At 53.2% G+C, this 9,785-nt stretch overlaps 3 protein-coding genes across 3 annotated transcripts in view; 2 read left to right on the top strand and 1 right to left on the bottom strand.

Annotated features, from left to right (window-relative positions):
- The window catches only part of BJX68DRAFT_69061 (LIM domain-binding protein), a 3,102-nt gene extending 285 nt beyond the window's left edge, over positions 1 to 2,817 (bottom strand). The window contains exons 1-5 of the mRNA XM_071049610.1: positions 2,225 to 2,817; positions 1,263 to 2,149; positions 918 to 1,205; positions 601 to 867; positions 4 to 541 (exon numbers count right to left, since the gene is read on the bottom strand). Of these exons, the coding sequence (XP_070900101.1) occupies positions 26 to 541; positions 601 to 867; positions 918 to 1,205; positions 1,263 to 2,149; positions 2,225 to 2,522 (2,256 nt within the window). The 5' untranslated portion in view covers positions 2,523 to 2,817 and the 3' untranslated portion in view covers positions 4 to 25. The remainder of the gene's footprint in view (positions 1 to 3; positions 542 to 600; positions 868 to 917; positions 1,206 to 1,262; positions 2,150 to 2,224) is intronic.
- A 1,589-nt stretch (positions 2,818 to 4,406) lies between these two features.
- BJX68DRAFT_254798 (ATP-binding protein) lies at positions 4,407 to 7,226 on the top strand (the record flags this gene model as incomplete). Its single annotated transcript, XM_071042934.1, has 1 exon — positions 4,407 to 7,226. The coding sequence occupies one exon, from the start codon at positions 4,407 to 4,409 to the stop codon at positions 7,224 to 7,226; it is 2,820 nt and encodes a 939-aa protein (XP_070900100.1).
- Positions 7,227 to 7,552: 326 nt separating this feature from the next.
- Positions 7,553 to 9,263, top strand: BJX68DRAFT_69009 (DUF4050 domain-containing protein). Its single transcript, XM_071049609.1, has one exon. It carries the CDS (start codon positions 7,816 to 7,818, stop codon positions 9,202 to 9,204), a length of 1,389 nt encoding a protein of 462 aa, XP_070900099.1. The 5' UTR covers positions 7,553 to 7,815; the 3' UTR covers positions 9,205 to 9,263.
- Positions 9,264 to 9,785: the final 522 nt, after the last annotated feature.

The raw sequence follows: 9,785 nt of genomic DNA, 5'->3' as shown, positions 1-9,785 counted from the left end.
AAAAAAAAAAAAACACTTGTGAGGATCAAGAAGCAGTGCCTTTCTGCCTCTTTCCTCCTACTCGAGGGCTAGCCTTTACTTTGGCAGGCCCCGGGGCGACAGTGCCGTTCATGTCAGCGCCACCTTCCTCGCCCTCCATCTTCACTGTACTCGCCCGTCGTCGTTTATTGCTCACGTTGGGACTTGCGCTGGCGCTGCCAACATTTTGTTGCATTTGGCCTTGAGGCACCATGCCTGGGGGCCCGGCGAGGTTGCTCTGCGCTGGGCTTGGATGAGCTGATCCCGTAATATGAGGTGAACCTTGCACGCCACCAGGTAAAGCGAGATGAGCCATGGCAGGCGAAGCGAATTGGTTGGGGCCGCCAATACTAGGTGCTCGTGCGTTCTGTCCCTGTTGGAGCGCGGGGTTCATGGCATTCTGCATCTGGTTCTGACTTTGGATAGTGCCGACAAGACTCCGTAACGATTCCGACGGTGTTAGATTAGGATGTTGTTGTGAGTACTGGAACAGCAGCTGCATCTGAGAGATGGTTTCCGCAACCTAGACACCATGACTATCAGAACCAGTATTTTCACCATTCCATTAGACAATTCACATACCTCCAAAAAGCTCATCACAGAAGTTGGGACGCCGTTTGAGGTTACCATAGACTCCGGTAATGTGAATGCGGGTTGCTGAGCCTGCTTCTGTTGCGCGCGTTTACCCATGTTCTTGGTAACCTTGGGGCTTTGTTTCTGTTCGGCCAGCTCTAGAGCTTGCAGTTGGCTCCGGGGAAGATATTCCGTGTGGTTCATCACAACGATGTCCAGCATTTCAATCTTGTTCTGGAAATCAAAATGCGCCCTTAAAGTACCGGTAGTGAAAAGCTGATGCAGGGGTCAGAGACATGAACACATTAATGATCTTGAAAACTCACCTGAGCATCGTTCGTGAACCAGTAAATGAATGATGCCCTAGGACTCTCCACGACATGACCCCCGTTGGTGGAGTCCCTCTCTCGAGGAGCTTCAATAAGCATTTGAATCTGACGGATGCCGCTCGTGAATTGTGTATTATAGTATCGCGCCAGCGCGGGTGTTGCAATTTCGAACTGTTTGGAACCAGCTTGCGGATTGTACACGCCTTGTCGAAGAACTCCAGTAGGCGAGTAGAATCTGTCAACAAAGGTTTGCCAGAAGAGTAAATCGGTGGCCTCGCCACGACTCTGCGACACGTTAGTGTTCATTACTACAAATATCGAAGCTAAGAGAGCGCAACGTACTTGAAAACTGCTCAACTGCTCAGCGAAGTTGCCGAGACACAAGATAGATTGTCCCCTGATAGCCATTCGCTGTTGCTGCATTAACAGAGCAGCGTTCTGTTGCTGCTGTTGAGCTTTGATTTGAGCCTCTTGCGCGGTCATTGGGTGGGGCTGCTGGCCTTGTTGCTGGCCTTGCTGGCCTTGTTGCTGCTGTTGTTGCGGCTGCGGCTGCTGCGCCTGAAGCTGTTGCTGCTGTTGTGGTTGCTGTCCGGACGGTTGAGCCTGAGGGAGTTGTTGAGGGGCGAGATTCGGCGTCTGTTGCGGTTGCGTAACCATAGGCTGCTGTTGCGGTGGTTGAGACGATGGCGCTTGCTGAGGATTTGGCTGTGGGGTTGCGCTCCCCTGGTGCGGCGGCGGGCCCGGTTGAGGCTGAGGGGTAACACTCTGGGCCTCATGAACGCTTTGAGGTTGAGGGGCGGGGCGTGGTTGCGGGGTGTGTTGGCCAGGCTGAGGCGCGTTTTGCTGCTGAACTTGCTGGGCCTGAGCCTGAGCTTGAGCCTGCTGAACCTGGGCTTGTGCGTGGGCCTGGGCTTGCGCGGCTTGCTGCATTGCAAGAAAGTGCTGCTGTTGCTGGAGATTCTGGGGTTGCGCGTGGGTCATTTGTTGAAGTTGCTGCATCTGCATGTTGGGTCGCATCGCGGGATTATGCATAGCGACCATGTGCGCTGCATTTAATGCTTGTGTTCCATTCGGCAGGGAGACCGGAAGACCTTGGTGCTGTTGCGGCTGCTGCTGAGGATGCTGAGGGTGTTGCTGTTGGTGAGGTTGGGGTTGCTGTGCTTGCATCATCATACGCTGTCTAATCATGTTCTGGTGTTGTTGCATCATCTGAGCATTCGCAGCAGGGACTGTTTGAAAAAAACTCGTTAGCTGATAGCCTAAACCGATAAGGAGATTAACTTCTTCAAGAGGGCCGAACGTACAGTTTTGAGCAAATTGCGGCTGCTGAAACATATGCGCTTGTGGCCCAAGGTGAGAAAGAGCATGGGCCTGTACAGGCCCCGGACCCGCGGTCCCTGCCCCTGGTGGCATCTGCCCCATCATCGGCGCACCTTGAGTTACCTGTGGACCGCCAGGTGCAGAAACTCCAGGATGCACCTGCTGCACCATCGCACCCGGGTGAGCATTCGGGTGCTGGCCAGGGGCCAAAGCATGGCCCGGGGGTAGACCGGGGTGCTGGGGAATGCCTTGATGGGCAGCGAAAGGCTGCGCCATCATCATCGCTGGGCTACGAAGTCACCGAGAACGGGACTCCACAGCCTTAAATCAAAAAAAGAAAGAGCGAGAATTAGGGGCGAGTGTGAGTAAGAGAGAGATAGAAACAAGGTGTCGACAAAGTCGGGGAGTGTTGGGCGGACGTGGGACTCGAATTGCGCGCTTGACGTGGAGACACAACAGGGCCGCTTTTAGTGAGCGGAGGCTAATATGCAGCTGACGGGACGATTGAGCCGGCGTTCGGTTTGTCCAAAACCACGCCAAATCGGGGGCATGGATCAGACCTAGCAGAAACACCGCTAACCGGCAGGCAAAGTCTCACCTGAAATATCGTGGTTAGAGCAGACGCGATAAGACACAAAAGTCGGGGCAGAGAATTAGGAGAAACTGAGTGGAGGAGAGTGGACGGGGGTGGAGGGGCTTTACAGAGACAGGCGCGATCGCCAGTTCAAGAGGCTTGATAACGAACGGAAGGGCTCAACCTGGCACTCGAACCGCAAAAAACCGACCCAAAATGCGCCACAGAGACAACAGAGTCCCAGGATGGGATCTGAAGCGGCAGAGAGTGAGGGAGAAGGGGAAAAGGATGAAGGGTAATGCGGCTTGGAATGGGAAAAGAGGACGCAGAACCAGGAGCAGACGAAAATGATGACTTCCGCTGGCCGGTCACGCCTGATGCACCACACTGGCAACAACTCACCCTAGCTATCAGGCCGACTACTCCGTCTGGGCAATATCTTTGTCCTGGAGAGTTTCGCTTGCCTCGACTTGTAGATAATTGTCCACCACCTCCTGGCGAGTCTGTCCTCTGTGTTTCTTCTGATCGCGCTTCGTTGTTGGCCGGAAAATCCGATGGCCGGTCCCGCTATTCCTAATCGGGTATCAATCACGGGGCTGCGGGAAAACAGCTCCGCCGGCGGTCAGAAAGTTTTCTTCTTTTTGTTTCCTCTTCACTCAACTTCTTGCACGACTTTCTCTCTTGCAAGAATCTGCTTTGCACTGCGAAATCTCGGTCCAGCGATGTTATCCATCTGCTGATCTGACTCTATGTTTGTCAGACCATCGCTCGGTGTTTGTTCGCCTCAACCTGTCGACATCAGACTGCAATGCTATGATCATGCCACTACGAGTGAATTAAATCATGTCACTACTAACTACATAAGGTGAGTTTTGGCCTCAGTCCTGTTTTACCCCTCTACCCCTCTCAAGGATGATAAAACCCTTCTACTTCTTACCATCTCCGATTCGCCCTTGACGAGACAGTTCGGACCTCCCTTTCCCGGTTGGTCTGCTACTTGCCAGTATACTTTGTCTGAGAGTTACTTTTATGCTTTTATTTCGTCACACCACGTCTTTATACACGACGGCTAACGGTTCGAAAAGAACAGCGAAACCTAGATTCCAGCGCCTGAGAGATCCGCTTGAGCTGCATGTCGTAATTGTCCGTTTGGCGTCTCGCAACGTCGGGGTTATAAGCAATCCGCAATGCATTGGTTGGATCGAAATATAGCTTCAATTATAGTCGAATACTTTTTTTGGTTGACATTTCTTTCCCACAGCCTTTCAAATTGGTATCATCATCGTAGTCTCTTGTCTTCGTAAATACCCGCAGAGCGGACTGATCAAGCATCATTAACTGACAACTGCATCCAATCTCGTGTATTCCGTGGATAGAATCGGCCAATTCGTGCAGTCTGGGAGTGTTTCGATTCTGCGTTTAGAGTATATCATGTGACCAGGACCCTGGCTGACAAAGACAGCTTGACATGAAATTGAACATCAAAAAGTTCCGCCATCCAAATTTCAAACCCAGTTGATGCGGACCGTCGTTTCCTGCAGCATCAGCAGTCCTCCTACGCCCTTCAATTCCGGTGGCATCATCCGCCCCGGATGTACTCGTCAATGCAGCAGGGCAGGCTCCTCTGTTCCTTAGCGCAACCCTGTCGTTTCGTCGCGCGCCGCCGATATCCCGCTCTCGCCGCGTCCCCGTTACGTCGTTTCCACCTCTCGCGAACATGGCGATCATCGACACCGTCCGATCCTAATGATCCTCGAAACTCGGCTTCCGATAAAGCTGCCACCAGCAGCACGCCTCCCAATGGCGACCACAGCCTAGACAAGGCTTCCGTTGAGTCGCCGGGGGAGCGCACCGTCGATAAGGAGTCAGGGCCGTATGGATCAGCAGTTCGGAGAGCGCTCAGGAATAAGAGGCGATCCGCAAAATCAACCTCTACTCCCGTCAAAGTTCCCGACTGGTTTCTTGCAGCAAACACTCTGCTCCACGATCACGATGAAGCGTACACAGCCTGGTTACGGTCACAGGTGAGGATTGTCGGTAGAAACGAAAACCGAGCCTCCAAGGATGAATTGTCCTCTTCTTTTGAATTGAGCGAAGAGACATGGACAGAAGTTTTCAACTCTGCCAGGGCCGGTTTGCGACTTCCACCTGCTAAGTATGCTACCGAGCCATCCGCACGCAAATCGCATCTCGTTCTCCATTGCCCAACCAACGGTAGTACAGTATTTCTGGACGCTGTGATACAAAGACTCTCGCTGGATCTCAATGCCGATCTGGTGACACTCGACGCGCAAGATATCGCTCGACTGTGCGCCGAGCAAGACTTAGCAGAGACGGGCAAAATGTCTTCTATCCAATTTCTTGGCTACGAGGTATATCGGGCATCGACGCCTGACGAAATGAGCGACGAGTTGACTGAGAGTGACGAAGTCGAACCAGACATTGAAATTCCGCGTAGCCTTGGTGACAAGGGTCCAAAGTTCATCACGATTGAGAGCTCTCGTGAGCCTGGGGACATTCCCATTCCTAATATCATGAACCTCAGGTCACTAGTTGCAGCAATTGGCAACCCTTCAGATGCGGCTGGGGCCGCAGGCTCACGATCGCCGTTTGATCGCGTGGAGGAAAGACGACTTCAGCTTTTGCATAAAATTCTCTCAATTCGCAGCAAGCTCACGCAAAAACCTGCTCCCTCGGACAGCTCCGAAGACAGAACCAACGAATCTCGAAATTCTCAGCCAGAAAAATCACGGGACATCATTGTACAGGTCCGGGATTATGTTGACATTCAAAACACACGTGAAGGATCGAAGTTTATAACCCTTTTACAAAAAGTAATCGAAGACCGGCGAAAAGACGGTCATCGCGTGCTGCTCGTTGGGACTGCGGCGTACGACCCTTCCTTGGCTTCTGAAACATCAGCGTTGTTGCAGAGGTCTTCCGACGATCAATTTTCTCAAGCGGTTCTCGTCATGCCGGAACCGATGTCCGAAATCTTAGCGGAACGGTTTAAGCTTGATCGTCTTGAGCGTACTGACTATGTCAACAAGCGGCACATCCAGAGCATGCTTTGGACACGGCTGGAGGACGACCCAACCGCTGTTAAGGATGAGGTTCTCAAAGAGGACCCGCGTTTCTGGAAGACCTTGCAACCGGGACTTTCTGAAAGATATTATTCTTATAACCAAATCCATTGGTTGGTAACACTTGCCCTCGGGAGTGTTGGCGAAGGCGAGGTCTTTGGACTCGAGCACCTCAATCGCGCGTCTGCGCATATCCGCATGCAAAAAGCTACAGAGCGCCGCAGGAAGGATTTCTTCAAAACGCAGGTGTTCAAGGCGCCAACAGCCGATACGAAAGCATCTGAGACAGAGCCCAGCCGCGAACATCTCCTTGCATCTCTCCGCAAGACGTGCAACAAGTACGAGAAGAAGTTGCTAAACGGTGTCGTCGATGCCAAAAGCATACGCACAACATTTGCGGATGTGCACGTCCCGTCCGAGACTATTGACGCCTTGAAAACACTCACTTCCCTCTCCCTGATTCGGCCTGAGGCCTTTACTTACGGCGTACTAGCCACGGACAAGATTCCCGGCTTACTTCTTTACGGGCCTCCAGGTACCGGTAAGACTATGCTGGCCAAGGCGGTGGCTCGTGAAAGTGGTGCCACTGTGCTTGAGGTCAGCGGGTCCGACGTGTATGATATGTATGTTGGAGAGGGGGAGAAGAACGTCAAGGCTATTTTCACTCTGGCCAGGAAGCTCAATCCATGCGTCGTCTTTATAGATGAAGCGGACGCCATCTTCGGTGCCCGCACGGGAGGTCGCTCTCGCACGTCTCATCGGGAGCTGATCAACCAATTCTTGCGAGAGTGGGATGGGATGAATGACCTTTCCACGTTTATTATGGTTGCCACAAACAGGCCATTTGACCTAGACGACGCTGTCCTCCGCCGTCTCCCGAGGCGACTACTTGTGGACCTGCCCACCGAGCAGGACCGCCTCGCAATCTTGAAGATTCATCTAAAAGATGAAACACTAGAGAGTTCGGTCGATCTTGCCGACTTGGCGCGCCGGACTCCGTTCTACTCTGGCTCTGATCTGAAGAACCTCTGCGTCGCAGCCGCATTGTCCTGTGTACGGGAAGAGAATGCTTTGGCCCAGCAGCATACAGGCGAGGAGCCATACAAGTACCCGGCCAGGCGCACTTTGACCCGGGAGCATTTCGAGCGCGGAATTGGGGAGATCAGCGCGTCCATCAGCGAAGACATGTCGTCTCTGTCGGCGTTGCGGAAATTCGACGAGCAGTACGGAGACCGCAAGGGTCGCCGCAAGAAGAGCCCGGGATGGGGATTCATGACCCCAGCCACCGACGAAGCTGGAGCATCGGACGCCGCGAGGGTGCGAACGTGAACACAACTACTGATACCCTAGAGAGTTCGGCACTGGTGTTTTTTGTACTTTTCTTCTTGATAGAGTGTATTTTTGGCAGGCAGGAAGGGCAGGGCTCGGGATTGATCATGCGATGACATATGTACCACCACTACTTTTACTATCCTTGTTAGCGACACGATCAGCATGTACCAACAGTTAGACCAAAAGGCATATACCACCAATAATAATTGCTCGACTATTCCTGCACTATACCGAGTAGTGGCGGCCTCGGCCGTGTGTTCCCTCATTTCAGGCAGATTTTTCTGGATGACATCGTTCGACGCCGCTTTCAACCAGCGTCACTTTTTCGTCTCGGCCTTTCTCCTGGACGAGTCCTGCATATGCCAGAGCACATCTACACCGAGTTTGGAATGGATATCACACCACAGAGAACCAGCTAGCAAACGGCCGGCCGACTTGATTGCTTTACTCGCTTTTCTCCCGCCTCGTTTCTCCTCACGCGATCAACCCCTCACATTCTCTTTTCATCGCGTCTTTCTTCCCCCTCTCCTCTTCTTCTCTTTCACTCCCCACAAATTACAGCCCCCAATAATAAAAATAATTCACCATGACCGCCGACTCCCGCGACGACGCCATCCGCGAAGCAAAACGCTATGTCCGCGACGTCGTCCGCAACGACTGGTCCTTTGAGTTTTCCGCAAAACCCGGTGCCCCTCCGCCCACATACCCAGCGAACCCCGAGCCCACCGACGTGCTGGAATGGCGCCTCCGCGAATACGACAGCTCGGGCTCGGAGCTCGAGCCGCAATTCTCACCTATTGGAAGCCCCGGTCTATATGATGGCGATGCGTCCTTGGCGGGGCTCTCGATTTCCTCGGCCGACTCGAGGCGCACGGAGCGGAGGCGCAAGCGGCGCAGGCAGATGGAGGAGGAGATGAGTTGGAATGAGGGGTTGAGGACTTGGGTTGAGCGGCGGGATGCGTGGTCTGGGGCGAGGTCGAGGGAGAAGGTTCGTGAGTGGGAGGTGAGGAGCCGGGGGAGTGTAGAGGCGGTTGGTGGTGGTGGTGGTGGTGAGCTTGCGGGTGCCTCTGCTGGTATAGCAGCTGGGGATGCGACGGATACAGATGCTCAGAGTATCCCGGCTTCTGCGACCTTGCGGCCAATTGCCGTTCCTGCTACGGGGGAGGAGTCGAATCTCGTGGAGAGAACCGAGACCGCGCTCAACATTGCCGGCAAGGATGAGAATAATGCAGCTGCAGAGTCACAGCAATTACAACCTGCATCACCAGGCGACCTCGCCATTCCGCCAAACGCAATCCTCCCACGAGCGTCCCCCGTCGACACCGACCCGATAGACCTCCCGCAACCCCCCTCAACATCCTCCGCAATCCCCGCAACAAGCCCTCCATCCACTTCCTCCGCCACGACCAGCTCAACCCCATCAGCACCAACAGACGCTTTCGATGACCCCTTAATTCCCGTCGTCCCCTCCCTAATCTCAACATCAAACCCTATCCGCGCCTCCATAACCCCCTCCATGTACCCCTCCATCTACTCCAAAGTCGTCCTGCAAGGCCTCACCCCGACGGTCCCCATCAACCTCGCCGACATGACAAAAGCCATGGTGCAGGGCTGGAAGGCAGACGGGCAATGGCCGCCGAAGCCGCAGAACATCGTCCTCCCAAATGCAAATGATGCTATCGCCCGGCCGAACCATGCCTCTGCAACAAAACACCCGGATACACCTGCCATCCCACCAACCTCATCAACGGCCGCTGGAGCCGATAGAGAGCGCAACCCACCAAGCTCACCCGAGTCAAAGCGCAGGTCGGGAATCGCGAGCACAGTCCGCAAAGTCCTACACTTCTCGGGGTTCCACCCGCATCCATTCCATAGACGGAATTCGTCGAGTCAGCACCATTCGCATCCGGAGGATCTAAGCCCGGCAGGTGAGGGTGCTGGCACCGGGGCGGCAGGAGAGCAGGCAGATAAATAAAGCATGTCGTGTTTCTTTTTCTTCCCCATTTCGTTCATCTGGTCGGCACGTTCAAGTATTTCTGGGCATCATGGGATCTCTTCTGGTTTTTGTCACGCTCATTTCCGCCCTATCGAATGTTAAATTTCATCTGGAGCTAATCTGATCTGGTCTGGTTGGTGTTGATTCATATACTCATGCGCATACACATCCTCATCCTCATCTCGTAGTGTCCATATCCATGTCCATTGTAGTTTCCATCGTATCATTCGGCCACAGGTCCTCATATCCCCCATAATCGGTGTAACCGGAAGGTTCCATATCACATCCAAACAATCATTGAATTTTTATCTGAAAACAAGAATAATCCAGTCCGTCTCGTTATATATAGGTCACATGTATATATATAGTGAAACCCATAGTACTAGTAGGGATGGTATGTCTGCGATGTCAAAACGAACCTATTGCTTTCATGGTATTGTTTTCATACTTTAGTAGTAAAAGTATGCTCTTAAGAAGGAGTAACACTGTAAAGCATTGACCTCCAAGATAGGCGGAGAGCGAGGTTATACTGGGCCAGGGACCCAGCCACTGCGCAGAAA

This window comes from Aspergillus pseudodeflectus, assembly GCF_044049435.1.
Source record: "Aspergillus pseudodeflectus strain CBS 756.74 chromosome Unknown BJX68scaffold_17, whole genome shotgun sequence".
Lineage (NCBI taxonomy): Eukaryota > Fungi > Ascomycota > Eurotiomycetes > Eurotiales > Aspergillaceae > Aspergillus > Aspergillus pseudodeflectus.
The sequence above is the reverse complement of the archived record's forward strand: the minus strand, read 5'-3'. Positions and strand labels throughout refer to the sequence as shown.

Bases quoted from the DNA above. Each gene is read 5' to 3' on its own strand.
- BJX68DRAFT_69009 (XM_071049609.1), top strand. From the start codon at position 7,816: ATGACCGCCGACTCCCGCGACGACGCCATCCGCGAAGCAAAACGCTAT.